Source organism: Tasmannia lanceolata, unplaced genomic scaffold (genome assembly GCF_043159265.1).
Source record: "Tasmannia lanceolata isolate RefF3 unplaced genomic scaffold, GAP_Taslan_0.1 ptg000002l, whole genome shotgun sequence".
NCBI lineage: Eukaryota > Viridiplantae > Streptophyta > Magnoliopsida > Canellales > Winteraceae > Tasmannia > Tasmannia lanceolata.
The window spans coordinates 36,830,440-36,849,461 of NW_027518679.1; the positions used below are offsets into that span (position 1 = coordinate 36,830,440).

The 19,022-nt window shown below is 39.0% G+C and overlaps 1 protein-coding gene across 1 annotated transcript in view; it reads right to left on the reverse strand.

The window, feature by feature from the left end:
• Window positions 1–214: 214 nt before the first annotated feature.
• NUA (nuclear pore anchor) overlaps window positions 215–19,022 on the reverse strand; it is a 129,880-nt gene continuing 111,072 nt past the window's right edge. The window contains exons 36-48 of the mRNA XM_077376677.1: window positions 17,771–17,884; window positions 17,467–17,544; window positions 17,188–17,337; window positions 17,028–17,099; window positions 14,153–14,299; window positions 14,010–14,063; window positions 13,731–13,857; window positions 13,561–13,640; window positions 13,180–13,266; window positions 11,054–11,113; window positions 2,757–2,913; window positions 1,350–2,629; window positions 215–761 (exon numbers count right to left, since the gene is read on the reverse strand). Of these exons, the coding sequence (XP_077232792.1) occupies window positions 681–761; window positions 1,350–2,629; window positions 2,757–2,913; window positions 11,054–11,113; window positions 13,180–13,266; window positions 13,561–13,640; window positions 13,731–13,857; window positions 14,010–14,063; window positions 14,153–14,299; window positions 17,028–17,099; window positions 17,188–17,337; window positions 17,467–17,544; window positions 17,771–17,884 (2,487 nt within the window). The 3' untranslated portion in view covers window positions 215–680. The remainder of the gene's footprint in view (window positions 762–1,349; window positions 2,630–2,756; window positions 2,914–11,053; window positions 11,114–13,179; window positions 13,267–13,560; window positions 13,641–13,730; window positions 13,858–14,009; window positions 14,064–14,152; window positions 14,300–17,027; window positions 17,100–17,187; window positions 17,338–17,466; window positions 17,545–17,770; window positions 17,885–19,022) is intronic.

Sequence of the window (19,022 nt, forward strand, 5' to 3'; positions counted from 1 at the left end):
CCCCCACCCCCACGCCCGCCCCCCCCCCCCCCCCCCCCCCCCAGAACCGGAATAGGAATCAGATTCTTGCAATCCAAACGCACCTCTAGAGCGGTTGGATTAAAATGTGGTAAAAATCTTCAATCCTTGTTAAACGGATATAACTTCTAATCCAACAGCGGCTCCTTCCCTTCACATAGAACATGATTAAAACACCCTTATCTCACGAAAAAAATGAGAAAAAAAGCAGAAGAAAAACTTAAATTGAGACCTGACAATCAATTATGGACTCAAAATCCAAAATAAACAGGGCCTAAATTGTGAGGAAGAGTGCTTTAAACTCAAGATCGACACATCCAAGCTGCTCTGTTTTACACAAACCGCTACTTCAATATTTGCCAAAAAAAAGCTGAGCACAAAATCCATCTTGTAGAATTCCAGTTTCGTCATTCACAACCAGTTTGTTTTTACCTGTATAAACTAGTTAGGGCTCCTCTTTTTCAAAGCATTTTTAAAGAATATGGAAGCACTGAAGCATCATCAAAAATAATAATAAAAGCCTCCAATATAATGTTGTCAAAAGGAGATTCTTCAGAGCTGTCTTTTTTCTTGCACCCAAGCCTCTCCAAACCACCATATTAGGCCTGTCAACCATTCCTCAAAAAATTGCCAAATGTCTACCAAAACCAGTTTTCACATCTCTACATACTACCCTTATCATTGTCCCCTGATGATTGTCCTCTCCCGCCTCGTCCTCTCGCACCTCGACCCCCACGGCCAGTCTGAGAATATGACAAAACACCATTAACAATTTGAGTTGGCATGTAATAGGAACACAATGCAATACCATAGTTCTGTTTTTTGTTGGTTGGTAAGTTGGGATGGAATCTAAATAGGGGTGCAACTTGGGTCGGGTCGGGCTGAGCTTCCGCTAAAAGTGAATTGGAAACAACCCGAACCTGACCCGATTTAATGGTAAAAGCTCAACCCAAATTCCAAAAAATCGACCCGAGTTGCACCACTAAATCTGAAACAACAAGATTGAAACAGAAGCACAGTTCAATTGAGCTATGTCCTCACGCCCTGCTTAAACCATACATTTCAATCTACCAAAATAGTTTGCATCCAATGCTCAAAATATAATTAAAAAAACAGAAATGATCTTTCCACCCCACTTTCCAAGCGTCCGGGGGTACTTTGATTAGTTTTTCCCTGAAAATGACTTTATTTTCAGGAAAATAAGAGGTGGGGATGCTTTTATTCTCGGGAAAAGACAAGCAGAATGGGGGTGGAAATATCATTTTACTATGAAATGGAAGTGACCAGGCTAAATGGGCGGCACTACTAAAAACAGGGGGAATGATTTGTACCTTCAAATTCGAAATGGCTCTGCCACGGCCTCTGCCCAGTGGAGGAGACTGCACTCCAGCTTGCCTAAGTGCGGCCCGTTCTCTAGCTCTCGAGCTTAGATGTATAGTGCGCCCCGTTACCTCCTCTGACTCTGCCATGACTCTGGGACTTGCCTGTTTTGAAACACCACTGTCAGCAATAATAGTCTGCGATCCCTCACCAGCACCAGAACCAGTTTGGGAACTCTGCTGTAACTCTGCGGCACTCTGATTCTTATTATTGCTGTTAACACTCGACATATCTGAACTTTCTGGGATCTCCTCCATAATCTCGCCACCCTCATTTTTATCCTCGTTTAGGGCATCAAGGGAGGCAACGTTGGATGTATAAACCATATCCACAACAGACCCTTCCTCAATGCTGGCTGCAACACCAGTGACGGGTTCACCCTGGCTTTCCCCGGGTTCGAGGTCTGCCATCACGTCCAAAGTATCAACACCCTCTTGTAGTTCTGCCCCATCTGGGTCCAGTTCTCCCTCTTCCCTCTCATTTTCAGCATCCTCCGTGGACTGTTGTGAATTGTTCACTTCGGCACCCTTCAAAGATCCATCAAACACCTCCTCTGGCTTCTCTGCTAACTCCACTAAGGTAGTATTGTGCTCATTCTGCAATTCACATTGATTGATGCCATCCAAAGGTTCCTTTGGCTCCTTGATTGGCCCCGTCCCAGTGTCCAACTCCTCATCATTTGTGGCGTCGACAATCTCCTCATTTGAAGCATGAACAAAGTCAGCTGCAATATCAACCACATCGTCCATCACAGGAGTTCTTTCAGGACTTTCGGCAACTGGGAGGATAGATTGTTCATTAGCAGCATCTTTCGGGGAATCTGGACCTTTAGGCTTCTTTGAGAGAGGTGCCACATCAGGGTAGGCTTCTTGTTGAATTAATGATTCTTCTCGCATTTCGGACACAGAAGAAGATGCTAGGCGTTTGCGAGCAGATGAGGGTTGTGGCAGAATGAGCTCACCTTGGGGTTCAGGGTCTTGAGATATCCCAAATTTCACCCCCTCAGCTGTAGAGGACCCTTCCATATCAAAAATCTCAATATCACCAGTAGGCTCTTGGGATCTCTCAAGACGAGGCCGAATTAGCCTCCTTGCAGTTTTACGAGCTTCGGTACTAGGTTTGGACACACTGGGTCCTTTCTCTCTTTCTTCTGTTATTTTAAGTTGAGGACTTGCAGTGGTGCCTATCAGAGGGGGTTGGGTAATTATGGCTTGTGAAGGACCTTGCTGACCTGAAAGGAGATCAACATTGTTAAATACAACAACCGATAATTTATACAACCAGGAAAATAACAGCTTAAAATATTGTTTGTGCAGAATACAGATCCAGTAACCATTTAAAAAACCACATAGCCGTACCCCTTGAAGAGGTATCTGCAACTGGAGAAGTCTCTCTAGGAATGGAACGAGCCTCATCAACGGCACAATCGAACTTATCTACAGCACGCAAGTAGGCAGCAGTCTGGTCATCTACACCAGTTTCAGAAGAAAGTTGATTTGCTTGTATTCCGCTAGTCTGGGTACCATTGATAAAATAAGAATGAGAAAATGCATGAATAAGTATCGATTTAAAAGGCAAAAAAATTAATGCATTAATTAGAAGACATGGTTGACAACGGTACAAAGTTTTGGAAGTTAAATTGGACTATAGCACTACTAAGGGTAGTCAGTGCCTAAAAATATGAAAAGCTCAGATTAAATAATGAAAAGAAAATACATTTCGAAGCTTACATGAAAAAGCTGCTAGAAACTAATTATACAATTCTGTCAGCTGTAACAGTATAAATGGTGAACCATTTTAAGCAGTAAAATGGTTCATTTACAAGCAAAATGGTGAACCATTTTAATGTAATGGGGGAATGGGCATGGGTAGCATATAACGTATATGCAAGCTAATCCTACTGTATGTAGGGGGAGGTACTGTTGTAGCCTGTTACGGGACAGCTTGTCCTTTATTTGGCACTCTTGGGAATAATAAATGTCAATTTTCAAAATAAAAATAAAAATGGTGAACCATAAAGCAAAAGTAAAAGCGGTACAAGATTTTAGTAAGAATATGTTGACCGTTGAATGGACTATGAGAAAACAAAGAGCTAACGGTTTATATTCACTGCCACAGATTGGAGGCTAGAATAGTCAAGATGTAATATGATAAATTGATCGGTAAATTCAGGGAACCCATGTTGATGAGCCAAGTCAAATGACATTCCATTTGAATTATATATATGATGCAGCCTTGTAGAGGAAAAACAATTTCCAGTAAAACAAGTAGAACAAAAGATCAAAGAGAACAGGATGTTAGAGTCTTAGTGGACATTAGCGCTAATTTGGAAGCCATTGACTAAGTATTTATCAAACTGGGTCAATGGTCCATGGTAAGAAGACGTTAGCGACATTAAATATTGGTGAGATATCCAAGTCACCAGCTATGATTTAGCCGGCACCTTGAATTTGCTGCTAACACATGTGTCGACGCTCCTTTGGACGCTTTTAAATGTGCTGGTAGTAGTGTTATACCCAATGTGGGCGTGTCGACACCTTTTTGTATCGTGTCAAGTGTGGCATTATGTTTTATTACTAAATATTTTGTTTACCTCTTTTATTATTAACTCTTCTTTTATTATAAACTCATCTTTTAGCTATTCTTTAACTAATATTTACTGTTATATCCAATGTTACGCCTAGTTATTCCCATGTGGAGCCTCCCCTCAGATGACTTCTATAAAATTGGATGGGACGAATTACCCCCCCTAGAAGATGGCTGTTTACACGTATCTGCTTGGCCGTCAGAAGATCAGGTTTCTTGAGAAGCCACCTCCTGCTAGCACTGACTTGTCCTATGATCAGTGGCGTGAAGATGATGCCGTTATCCGCTCGTTTCTCTGTAGTTAAAATATGGAACCCCCTATTGCTACTTCCTTGATGTATCTTCAGTCATCGAAGGAAATCTGGGACCATACCGCTATCATGTACTCTGGGACAGATAATCTGACTCGTATCTGTGATCATTTTTCTGAGTGGTTTCGTCTTGAGAGAGGCGACAAGCCGGTGGGGACTCACTATAGTGATTACCTTGCTCTGTGTCAGGAACTTGATTTATTGTTATCCTTTACTGTAGATCCTGTCGTTCTTAAAAAGCGCCAGGAAGAGTAAAGGATTGTTCAGATTCTTGATTCCTTAGGATCGGACTATCTTCAGCTTCGCCAGCAGATTGTTAGTTCTGGTTCGATTCCATCGCTGGCCGATGTCTTCTCTCGTGTGTAGTGTATGCGTGTGATTCGGTCTAGTGACCCACTGGTGGATGGGTCTGCTCATGTGACTTATGTTGGAGCTGATCGTGGTAGTGGGGGTGGTCGGATTGGCCGTGGGGGTGGCCACGATGGTAGAGGCTGAGGTCGTGTGGGTGGCCGTGAGTCAGGGGGAGGCCGACATGGTAGTGGTCGTGGCTGAGGATCCCGTTATTGCACGCATTGTCTTATGGATGGCCATAATGTTGAGTATTGCTACGACTTACATCCTGAGCTTCGTCCCTACAAACCTTCATGTGCTTCTGTTGCTGTTTCTGATAGTCTATATGCCTCTGCGACTTCCTTTATTACCCCTGATACTATTGGTAGTATCTCGTGCAGAATATGATGAATTTGTGCGTCACAGAGACAAAGGGAAGCATCATGTTGCCACGTTTGCCGATCAAGGTAGTCCCTCCTGTTTTCACTCAGGTACGCCTTCTGGATCATGGCTCATTGATTCAAGAGCATCCCACCATATGACTGGTAATCCTAACATTCTCTCTTCCTTCCAGTCATTTCCTTCTATTGGACCTCGTACTGTTACTTTAGCTGATGGAATTACTTCTCCAGTGGCATGGGTGTATCTCCACCTCAGCGGATTTTCAACTTTCTTCAGTTCTTTATGTCCCATATTTTCCTGTTAACTTGTTATCTGTTAGTCAATTAACAAAATCTCTTAATTGTTTTGTTTCTTTTTTTCCCCTTCCTACTGTGTTTTTCAGGACATGAAAACTGGGATGAAGATTGGCTCGGGCCGTGAGATCGATGGCCTATATTACCTCGACCAGGATGGAGCTGGTGCGTGCATCGGTTGATGCATATCGGTGGCATTGTCGTTTAGGACACCCACCTGCTGATATGCTTAGAAAATCTTCTTTTGTTTCAGATACTATTCCATCGTTTCATTGCGAGTCGTGTCAGTTGGGGAACCATCGTGTGTCCTTCCCCTCTCGAGTTAGTAGTAGCGTCTCTCATCCATTTGAACTTATACATTCTGATGTTTGGGGTTCGTTCAGAACTACTTCATTAAATAGTTTTAATACTTTATAATATTTGTTGATGATTATTCTCGTGCCACTTGGTTGTTTTTACTTAAAGATAGATCTCAAGTCTTTAATGCCTTTTGTACCTTTTATTTTGAAGTGGTTAATCAGTTTAAATGTTCCATTAATTGTTTACACACTGATAATGCTAAGGAATATTTTTCTGTGGATAATGGATTTCATGATTTCCTTGCATCTCATAGTATTATTCATCAATCAACATGTGCATATACATCGCAACAGAATGTTATTGCAGAAAGGAAGATTTGTTAACTGCTTGATATGACTCGCACCATTATGTTTCAGATGAAAGTTCGTAAGCTCCACTGGGGAGATGTAGCTCTTACAACATGCTATCTAGGGAATCGTCTTCCTTCCTCTATTCTATCTGGGAAAACACCTTTCTCAGTTCTATATCCTTTAGGAGAGCCATTTCCATTAGTTCTGCGTGTCTTTGGGTGCACGTGCTTTGTTCAGAAATCGTCCCCTGGTCTTGACAAATTAGAACCTAGGGCAGAAAAGTGTATCTTTTTGGGTTATTCTCGCACCCAAAAAGGTTATAAGTGTTACAACCCTCGCCTTAGGAAAACTTTTATCTCTGCTGATGTCACCTTTTTTGAGGACTAACCATATTCGGCTGACCCCCCTCTTCATGTATCTGTGGACACACCCAGTGTTCCAGTCCCATTTGTGATGAGTTCTCCCCAATCTATCTCACTGGCAGCCCCTGATCCTCCTCCGGGTTTTTCAGAGAAACCTAAGGACCTATATTAGGGGTTCTCGACAAGTGGTTTTCCCTATGAATGAGACATCATCTCCACCTGCTGCTACAAATGAGGCACCATCTCAGCCAGCTGATCCTCCTCCGCAGTCAGATTGTCCGGCTTCAGGTATTTGTTTTCCTCCTGATTCACCCATTGCCACTCGCACTAGATCTCGCACTGTTGCACATCCTATGTCCAAATTTGTTTCTTATGAGCATCTTTTACCTTCATTTCGTTCATTTGTCTCTCGCATGTCTTCTGTTACTTTGCCTAAGTCTGTTACAGATGTCCTCAATCATCCGGGGTGGAGGGATGCCATGGATGCAGAGATGGTTGCCCTTCATTCAAATAAAACGTGGCAGTTGGTTCCTCTACCTTCTGGTGCACGACTAGTTGGGTGTCGTTGGGTCTTTGCTATAAAGTATCTTTTTCAGATGGGTCTGTAGAGCGCCTCAAAGCTCGCATTGTTGCAAAAGGGTATACTCAGACTTTTGGTGTTGACTATCAGGAGATGTTTTCTCCAGTGGCTAAAATTCCTTCAGTACGGGTACTGATCTCTTTGGCTGTTAATCATGGATGGCCTTTGTTTCAACTGGATGTCAAAAATGTCTTCCTCCACAACGATCTTTCTGAGGAAGTTTATATGGAGCAACCTCCTGGGTATATTGCTCAGGGGGAGATGTGCACCTCAGTATGCCGTCTTCAGAAGGCAATTTATGGTTTGAAGCAATCACCGAGGGCTTGGTTTGGTCGGTTCAGTAGTGCAGTTCTGCGTTTTGGGTTGAAGCAATGTGCGGTTGATCATTCTGTATTCAGTCACAGATCAGCAGCTGGATATATCCTTCTGATAGTGTGTGTTGATGATATTGTGATTACAGGAGATGACAAAGTGGGGATACAAAATTTGAAATCCTTTCTTCAGAAGGAATTTTCCACTAAAGATTTGGGTCAGCTCAGATTTTTTCTTGGTATTGAGGTAGCTCGCTCTCATCATGGCCTTTCTCTATCGTAAAGAAAATGTGTGTTAGACATTTTAGAGGAGACTGGATCAATGGGGGTGAAACCTACAGCAACTCCTATGGATCCAAATGTGAAACTTCTTCCTGATCAGGGTGAGTTGTTGGATGATCCTGGTAGATACAAAAGACTGGATGGTAAGTTGATAAAACTGACCGTCACCAGGCCAGACATAGCGTTTGCAGTGGGTATGGTTAGTCGTTTTATGAGTGCTCCATGTACTTCCCACTGGGCAGCTGTCATTCAGATCATCAAGGATCTAAAGGGTACTCCAGGTAAAGGTGAAAATATGGACATGAAAATGTAGAAGGTTCAGTGATGCAGACTGGGCAGGATCACCTGCAGACAGAAGATAACCACAGGATATTGTATGTTTGTAAAAGATAAGTTGGTGTCATGGAGGAGTAAAAAGCAAAGATGTTGTCTCTATGTTGAGTTCTGAGGCTGAGTACAGGGCTATGTCCTATACCAGTGGGGAGTTGATCAGGCTTCGTTCCTTCTTGTCAGAAATTGGTTTTTTGACATCTCCAACACAACTGTATTGTGATAATAGAGCTGCAATCATATTGCAACTAATCCGGTATTCCATGAACGAACCAAGCATATTGAAGTAGATTGTCACTTCATTCGTCATCGGATTCAGAGTGGTGAAATTTGCACTGTGTTTACTAGATCTACAGAGCAGCTTGCAGACATGTTTACCAAACCATTAGGATGTGCGAAGTTGAAAGATTCTTGTAACAAGCTAGGAATGTACGATATATACATTCCAGCTTGAGGGAGAGTGTTAGAAGTAATAATAATAAGGGCAAATTGGAAAATATGTAATATATTACACACACACACACACACACACACACACACATATATATATATATATATATATATATATATATATATATATATATATATTAATATGCGTGTGGGGAAGAGAAAAGTTAACGTTCTCTCCCATTCACGCTTCCCCTTCTTCATCTCTCTCTTTTCACAAGTACACCACTCTCTCTCTATCATGTAGTTCAACAATCTCATGTTTGTTTTAGATTATAGTTTATTAAACTTAAGATTTATTAGTTTGTTAAGTGAATACCTTATTTATATTGTTGCAAATTAGGATAGTAACAAGTAATTTTATGTGTGTATGTGTACGAGCGTGTCACCATTTCTAGATTTTTAGGAGTTGTCATGTCAAACACCTTGCATCTGAGTTGAAACTCAACACAAATTAATGTCCCCAAATCATGATTATATATACCTTTTGTTTTAGCCATGTCCCCGTTTCCAAGTTTTGGGGGTTTTCCGTGTCGACACACGACTCTCATGTCCATGTCGACAAGCGACCCTCGGGACCGTGTCCACAAATCATAGGTCACCAGGGAGTTCAACCTTACATGCATTCTCAAAATCTTGAATGATCAATCTTCTCAGCCCAAAGCTCATTATAGTACCAGTTAAGAGAGAAGCTAGCATGATGCCGCAAGAGGGATGCCGGGCCAGGGTGGTATCTGGCTGTGTGCATTGCATATGGGACAGAACTAAGATAGGATATGGAAGGAAGTAAAAGAGGAGGAATTAAAGCGGTTGAAAGTATTGGTCATAGAATAGGATGATATATATATATATATATATATATATATATATATATATATATATATATATAGAGGAAACTGTTGGTGAGCTTAAGCTCACCAAGTCTGTCCATTTTTGTCCTCCACAAATGGAGGGGTTAGGATGATCCTATGGAGCTGATTTTTGGTACACACCCTATCTATGATAAGGCCTTGCAAATGAATGGTTTGGATCACTCCCCAAAATGTGGGACCCATGTGATTGGGCAAGCTAGCTCACCATAAGTTTGGTGAGCAGTTATATATATATATATATATATATATATATATATATATATATATATATATATATATTTGAACAATGGATTCAAAGATCAAATAAGAGAGAGAAGATAGTTGAGAGAGAGCCAGGGTTTACATAAGTGAAGGGATATGGATAACATTACACAAGTAAAAGCATGAATTTTGAAGCAAAGAAACGTCGAAAGAGATAATGAGATTCCTCACTTTAGTAGTTTTGATTGGTGAGAGAAGCGTTTGATTTGGCAAGAAGAAACAAAATGATCATTGAATAGGAACTTTTAACCTCCCGTTCAACAATTCCAAGTCCAACCAGATGACCTCCAGCACCTCCATTTGGAACCTTTTCCTCATAGCTGCTTCCAATGCATATCTACACAATTATGCGGCCACTACCAAGGTCTTTTCTTCAGAAAGGTCCATGTATTGAAAGATACTCAACTAAATGCACCATTAAAGGAATTCTTAGACATGTAACTCTGTTGAATTTCGAGAAAATTCAATTTTGATGCAGTCCCCTTGCTGAACCAATTATTCCTCCCAATGACCAGCTGTTTTTTGGATTTGAAATGGGATCATGTGTTGAAAACTACAGCAATTTGGCACCCAATTAAATCTTTCTACAGATGGGTAGTTTTGATTTTGAGTCCAATCCATAGGTTGAGTAATAAGAGGCTGAATTTTAGGTGAATAATGGGCAGACAGGAAGTTGACAGTCACATCTTTGTGTGACGAAAATGTTGGAATTTTTCTTCTCTCAGCGCATACGCTTGCCAGTTTGAACTTTCTACAGCCTCGGAAGCTTCACTTGTCGGATGTGATCCTGAACCTCATCCTGGACCGCCCATGAAAAACATAAGGAAAATCACAGCATTCAAAAAGATTTTGGCCACTTTGTTGTAGTGTCATAGGGGAGAGAATTTCCAGAAAAAATTAACATTTTTTTACTGATTCCAGAAAAAATAAATAACATTAGAAAGATGAAACAACGAAATCAGATAGAAGTAGAAAAGGTTCAGACATCAAACCCTAAACCAGTCAGAAAATAAACTGCAACTCAAAAAATCAATTGATTCAAAGTATCAAATTCGCGATCACATTCCCATATAAATTTTATTCAATTGAACTTCAACCCAATGGCATGCATCCATACCTAACCAAAATGAACACCTAATATTATACAAATAGCAGTTGAGATCAAATTAAAGAGCAACACCTAGAAACAGTAAAAATAGAAATCATAAACTAAACCTCAGAAAAAAACCCATTAAGACTGCTCCTTCAACTAATTAAAAATCACCTAAAACCCTATAATTAAAAACAGACAAAAACCTCAATTCATGCAGTGATTGGACTCAGGAATGGCCACCAGTGCATTGAGACTGGTGTCGAGTGCATAGATGCCCGTGGGGCTGGGGGTTCACTAAATTTGCATCAGGATATATGGGAAGCGGTTCAGGGTTCCAAGAAGAAAATTAAAATTTCACCAGTTCCGTCAAATTTAGTTGAGCTTTGACAGGGGGCTGTATGTTATAAGGATAATAGGATATTTATACAAACACTGACATGTGATGGGCAATGCATGGATGTAATCTAATTATTTCGCTTAACAATCGGTTATTTGAAAGAGAGATAAACAACATTTTATGAAGAACCATTTATTGACATAAATACCTCAAATTGACTGTTCGCATTCTTATGTCTCTCAAGTTCCTCAAGCAGTTTCTGTTTTTCCTGTAATTGACAAGGAGATTTCAGATATAGTTATTTACATAAATGACATACTTTCTATGATTTGTGGACACGGCTAAAATAGATAGCATATCAATCATAATTTGTCGGTATGGAAACATGTGTTGAGTTTCAACACGAAAATGAATAGCTTGACATGGCAACATCTAAAAATCTTGAAATGGTGACAAGTACATACACAGAATTATTGATTGCTAGACAAATATGTGTCCACACGCCCACATTAACTCTAACACTCCTAGCAATACATTTAAAAGTGTCCAAAGGAGTGTCGACACGGCTAGACACGCGTGTCGTGTCGGACACGACAGGACACGTGTGTTGGCAATAAATTCAAAGTGTCGGCTAAATCATAGCATACTATAAATACAGATTTGATAAGAACAAAAGATAACTCATCAATATTAAGAGATGCGTCATGCCATGTTACATAGATTCTTCTAAATAGGCAAAGTAGCCGTGTCAGACACGTCTCGGATTCCAATACTTCAGGATTCTCTGAGATACTTCTACATCTCTTTTATCTGTTTTTTTTTTTCTGAATTCCTACCACAACTTTACAACTATAGCATGTTTTGAGTTTTACCATCCTAATAGTTTCTTAAATGGAAATAAAACATTATATTTACAAAACCTATTAAAAATTTCAATATATTACTTGTTATAACCATATATTAATGGAAAAAAAAATTAAAATTTGAGAATTGATAAAAAAAATTGGCAAATCCCTCGTACCCGTACTGATGCAACATAGTCATCATGTCTTGGCCCACAGTAAGAGGCAGACTTATTTATTTATTTATTTTTCTCTTTTTGTGTGTGAACGTGAACTAAATCCTAGTTCAGAGTGCTCATGTTTCTTCCATATACCTATTAATACAAACTCATCTAGTAGAGGGAGGATAATTATATTAAGTGTATCATCGTTAGTATTACAATATTTAGAGATGCTTTATATACTTTAATACCCTGTTTATTTGGAGGTTAAATGTAGAATCTTAGGTACCTTTTTTTTTTGTTGAACAGGTAGAATCTTAGGTACCTCCGTCTCAATGTTCATAATATTTTAAAAAGACTATCAATGATTCCAATTCCTCTAATGCCGTTATTTTTCATCAGCTCCTATAGTCCTACCATGTATTGTTTCCTGCATCCAGAGTAGCATTCCTATCTGTCGTTATATTTTTGTAGGAGGTTGTTGCATGAAATAAACAATACAAACCCTAACAACGAAAAAACTGACCCGTTGACCCAATTAGGGTAATATATACATAACAATGTTATGTAATTTGAATACTGGACTGTGTATTTTTTAACTATAGCACTTAAAAAAAGTGTGTATATGATGTGGATGGAGGGTGTGAATTACACGAGCACAATAAGTAGCTTAGTTAAGAGGCTACCTATGACATGAGGAACCACCTACCATGGAGCTATAAGCTATGTATCACAAGAAGATCGTGTAGATGACGCCATGGATCATAAATAAGAGAGCTCAAGTAACTTTTGTTCTGACTAAGATAGTATAGCATTGTGTTCATGACCAGTCATAAGAATAAAATCTGGAACTTTCACGCTAGAGGGATATTTTAAAGAAGACGTTGCTAAAAGATGGACAAAAAGAACACGTTGCATGGCATGTGATTGGAAAATTGTATCAATGCTCTTAATGTTGACACATGAATGAAGCAAAATATATAAATGGTCACTTAATGTTCTTTTTCAAAGACTGGTAGAGAATATATCTAGTGTTAAAATGCGTATCCCACTCGTTAAGTATCATTACAATTTCCACGCAGCTATGTTAAAGGCCTTTTTCAAAAACAGGCTGAAAATGATCGCATAATGATGACACATTTTCTAAACAATATATAAAATTGTGTGCAAAGAAAACTCCAACTGCTACAATCAACAATCCATAAATTGATATGCTCCAAGTAGAAAAATAGCATATAAACAATATATAAAATAGTGTGGAGGGAAAGGTCTCCCATCCAACTGCTACAACCACAATCCGTAAATAGATATGTTCCAAGTAGATAAATAACCTGTTGAACTGTCTTAGCTAGATCTAGAACTGTCTTCTCAGTCTTCAACCTCCTACTTTTCTCTTTCTCAAGTGTTTTCTCCAGCATCTGGCATGAAGCATTCACGAAACAGGGGAGCACACCCACATATATTAAAAACAATAAATATGGGGTTTGCTAGGGACCATCGCAGAAGGCATTTTGCAGGCCGGCTGTTGCAAGAGAGAGCAGCCACATAGGCTTGCTTTTCAGCAGATTTTGTCTTATTCATTAAATTCATCTGAGGTGGCTGCTCTCTCATGCAACAGCCGGCCCGCAAAATGGCTTTTGCGATGGTCCCAAGCAAATCCCGTGTGAAGGAGAAAAGTGAAAAGAAGGATCTTAGGTAATTGCGCTACCAACCTGTATCCTGGTGTCCTTCTCCTTTAGTTTTTCCTTCAAGGCAGTAAGTTCACTTGCAATATCTCCAATTGGCTGCTTGTCTACCAAACATAACCAAAGTAAGAGAAGCAATACAATAGTGGTTGATATCATTGTCTATTCAGAGTCAAAGCAAAATGGAAAAGGTATACTTTTAGAATCTTCTATCTGTTTACAAAGGGCTTGTTTCTCTTTGATCAATTCCTCCTTCTCCTTTATCAATGCATCACTTTTCGTTTTCAATTCCTCCTTCTCTTTCGTCAATGTATCATTTCTCTTCTGCACCATGAAACAGAACAATATGAATACACACAGAATGGCTTAAAGTGATAAACCACAGATATTGTAATCTATGCCTCTGAAGGTAAGCAATCACTAATGTAAGGTGAAAATTTCATCTTGACAAGAAAAAAAAACAGGGATTTCAAGACCTTGAAGAGGGATTGTTGCCTCTTTTGCTTTTCAACATCCGATTTGAGAGTAGCCTGCATGTAGAAAAAAATGAATGGCTCATCCAAATAATGAGAAAGGAAGCAAGAAGATGATCAATTCAACAAAGGAATATGCAAAGTACCTCAATTTCATTCACCATTTTCTCCATTTGAGTACGTTCCAACTGGATGTTTTCAAGGTCTTGCTCCAACTTAGATATTCTATCTTGTTTCTCTGAGAAAAGCTTCTTAGTCTCCTCCACCTCAATTTCCTTCTCTCTCAGCTTTATCTTAACCATGTGAAATAGAGAATATATGAAATTAATATCCCACTAATCAAATAATATGCACGACAAGGGAGCAAAATGTGGTGCATTATGTGTATGATTTAATTATATTTATACAAAGTGAATGCAAAATGTAGTGCACGCATTATTTATAAATATTTATATGAATTACATGTGAAATTTGGCAAGTACTAAATTGTTTGATATGCGCGACAGTGCATGTCATTAGGTGTTTGATGTTTTTAAACTATTATGGATGGTTGTCGTGCTTATATGATGATTTCTAAGTGTGTATTTGTGCTTATTCTAGCCTTTCCTGAAGTTTCATCTTTAAATTCTATCATTTGCATATGTTTTCTTGAGTTTAACAGATTTCCACCGAAATTTCCAACCGAAACCGAAATGTTTCCGTTTCCGTGGGCTCCCAAACCGAAATTTAAAACCTTGTGTTCAAGAAATGGTACACTGGGCTCACACAGGTATCTAGGTATCATAGACAACTACTCAATTCCATCAAACAACTTTGACACGAGCATAAACTAAATTGCAACTACTACAAAATATATATACAATAATTATATCATAGAAACCATATAAGAAGTGGACAGACATTGATTCCACATAGGGGAACTCAACAGTATCATTGTTTAAAAAGCCAAATCATAAGCAAAACCGTTTAAAAACATGGGCACAGAATTTGAAATTGCCGAAAGCATTTTGAGCCAATTTGGCCGAGCAAGCAGGAACCAACAACCAAATGAAGGGAAAATTTTACATGTTTCAAATCTATGGCTATAGTACTTTGGTTTTTCAAAATAATGGAAAATTGAAGTATTCTAAGATAAGTGGATAACAATACTTCAATCAGATCCTCTGAAATAATGTACGGGAATATCAAACCTCACACAAGTTGATGCAAACCCAGAGGTTCGAGAATGAATGCTGGAGAATCTTTTGGAGCACAATAGGTTAATCTTAGAATTTCAAAGTGTTCAACACAATTCCTAAACAAATTAATTGTTCGATAAGCAAACCATCCATGCTAGGATGTTTGCCTTAACCTAGCCATTGAGATGGTTCAATAGCGAAATTTAAAATTCTACCTAGGCATCTGAAAATAATGAATCATACCAATCGAAAGCAAATATAAATGGGACAACAAAATACAAGGTCTTGTCACAATTGGAACAAAGCAAGGAATGCCTATTCTAGAGCCCAAACATCCACAAACTAAGGTAAAAATCTCAAGGCACATATGCTCATGGTGTAGGTCACAGGATATCCAAACAAATCAAAGCAATGGAACATAGGACTGAAGGTAACGAAGGAATGATCTCAACGGTATGTATGTGCATCAGCCTCAAATCTCGTGTGAAAGGGCTCAAGAAATGTGTGGAACAACTGAGTATCCAATCAGTCCAAGCAAATAGAAGATGTCACCGTCCTGCAGAGCCAAGGGAAGACAATGTGATGTCGATATACACGTGCAACCCCCGGACAACAAGGTGTAGAAGACGATCACAAGGGGAGTAAGGAGGTAGGAAGCAAGCAAAAGGGAGTGACGAGGGGGGCGATGAGAAGGCAGCAACCAGTAAAGCTTCAGCCCATGGAAGGAGGGGAAGACAAAGAAGGTGCAAGGAAGTAAAAGAGGGAGAGCAGGGATTGTTGAGTATGACCTACGGCCAGAAAAAAACTGGTCTACAGTAAGTGGGCATCAAGGATCTGCCAGAGAACTGATTTGGAGTGTAGGGGTGGTAGTAGGAGTATGGACGATGAAAAAGGAAGGAAAGACAGGGAGGCAATGGAAGATAAACCAGTAGGGAGATAGGGGAATGCGACTGCGTTGTTAAGGACCGTTGTCCAATTGTGCAGTAGTACCGAGGATGGGGCTGGAAGAAAGCAGGGAAATTAGAAGAATAAGGAGAGGAAGTAGAGGGGAGAAAGGAAAGAGATTGGGAGGTAGAGAGAGGAGAAGAAATCTTCACCTTTCGGCAAGGACAAAACTTTCAAAATTTTGTAAATAGCAAAGGGGGGTGTTTGCACGTTCCAAACTGATTTTTGTTCCCCGTTGGCTCTTTTTATATCCTTTGGAGAAAGTTAAGTGGGCCCCTTCCTTGCCCAATCACATCAAATCACTTGAGTCATTGGTAATGACATAAATGCCCTTATTTTAAAAGTCCATTTAAGTCATTAACTAAAGACCTAAATGTCCTTCCTTAAAGGCTGAAGAAACAAACAATTCAAGGGGCAGTTGGGAGTACATAGGTGAAGAGGTGTGTGGGCCCTAGATGATGTGGACAACCCCCACATCTAGGCTCTACAAACAATGGAAAAAACTAAAATAAAATAAAAGAGTGCTGAAAAGAATAGCACTAGAAAGCCTCCAGGTTACAACACAAGTCCTCCATTTAATTCTTTCGTTATTGGATATTCATATCTTACGCCAGATTTGGGTAATGCAATTCAACTATACAAAGCCTAAATCTAACATACCAAGTATTTCCGTTGAAATTTTAACATGTATTGTTCACTAGAACTAAATTGCTTGGAATGATCTCTTTCAGAATCTATATTACAGGTATAAGAAAGGAATTAAAAAAAAAACAATACAGGAAAACATGATGAAATATCTAGAAAGCTCTATCATGTGTAGAATATCATGAAGATATAGAGCCAGTCAATCCAATAGATGTTGGGTGAATGAAAAAGGAACTAAAACAATTTGGATTACCTGACTCTGTTGAGAATCTTCTTTCATACGATCATAGTCTTCCACATCAATATTTTTGGATCGCTCAAGCAACTACAATGGAAGTAGGAACCAAGTTGATGAGATAAGGATAATATAAAGTGATATGTAGTTTTGTATATGCAATTATTATAAGAGATACCTCGGAGATCCTGCATTCCAAGTGCTCCCTCTCTATCTTTTGCATCTCAATTTCTTTCTTACAAGCATCTATCTCAATTTGCTTCTCCCTTAGTAGACTTTCTAAATGTTCAGTATCCAGCTTAGCCTTTTGAGCTATTTCACGAAGTTTCTGAAGAATGAGAAAAAAAAGTTTACTTGGGTAAGTACAAACTACGGTTATCTATACACAAAACCATCCTCCCTAAAGATCCCTAATGGTAGATTTTAATACAAGACAGAGGACTTCTAAGAGACAAACCTGACATTCTTCAAAGTTGTGCTTGTTCTCCTCTCGAATCTGCATATTGCTCTCACGAAGCAAGTTTATTTCTCTTACCTGCAAGGATATGCCAGTGAGATAAAATGAATATATATATATATATAATATTTTTTTGAATGGCAATAGAATGAATATTTATGTTCATGAGATGACCAAATTCAGCAATGCAATGTTCTCCTTGCAGAGGAAAGTTTCTTTTAAAAGCTTTATAAATCCATCAACAAATATCTTACAAAATGGGCTCTTGTAACAGAAAATTCATGCTCAAGAATGCGAAATACACCTGAATCTTGAGGGACTTGAACTCCTCGTCTGAGAATAGTATTGCCCTAGAATTTTCACGTTCAGCGCGAAGTGAAGTCTGAGCAATCTCAGAGGCCTTCAAAGCACTTTCAAGCTACATTCACAGCAAACACAGTTTGGTTATATCAACACAACTTGATGAAACATGAATTGGCATAAAAAAAACATAATGTCCTGTATATGTGTAATCATTTTCTTAGATCATGGCAAGACTATCCAAAAAGAAGTGAAAACCACATGGTTATGTGCAGCAGCATAATAACCATTGAAAATTAACTACTATTGGTTAATTTGGTTGCATGTTAAGTATGCATGTATAATTTACCAGAAGTTCACATGCATGCACGGCTGTAACCATGCAAAGGGTAGGTACAATTTGCATAACCTAAGGAACGGTCTAGTCTTTAACGTAATATGAAGTTATATAGAGTTGGCCGCATGCTAGCCTAGTTCAAGACATGGTTTTAAATTTTGGCCGAAATGACACTTTTCGGCCGAGATATTTTGGTTTCAGCCAAGGCTGAAACAAATTACATGAAATAGCATTTTTACAAGATTTGGCAAAAAATTTCCAAAATTCCACTGTCGCAGAAATTTTGTTTTCACTCTTTTTTACAAAATTTCCACCAAAATGTTATGATTTCCACCGAAATTTTAGATATTTCAGTGAAAATTTTTATAAAAAAACCAAAATTATTATCATATTTTCACATGATTTCGGCCGAAGCCGACACCGAAACCGAGATTTAAAACTTTGGTTCAAGAACACCATGTTCATCAACAACTGATCTATAAATTCTAAAATGTCAGTTATGGATGAGATATTCTTGGTTGGAGATCACCAAAGACTGCTTTGTCTCAGATATCGCAAATAACTCCTTTGTCTCATACATACATGATCTCCTTCCGTCATATCCATCGTCAAGGAAATTCTAGGTCAGTCTTGCTTGCAAATCATGATGTATTATGTTTTTATATAATGGATTGGCATGAGATGACATCGTTGTCAAATTCATCAAGCAGCCCTTATATCCATTGTTGTCCACCAAACTTTAGAAGCCTCGAGCTTTGGCAGCTATCATATGCCATAACAAGTAGCCCTAACTTCATCATCAGTCGCCTAACTTTCTCCACACACGCACAGGCACACACACAAAAAAAAAAATCTATCAAGAGCATCAGAAATGGAACCCCTTTAGCCAAATGCTACCATCAAAATTTAATTTTACACA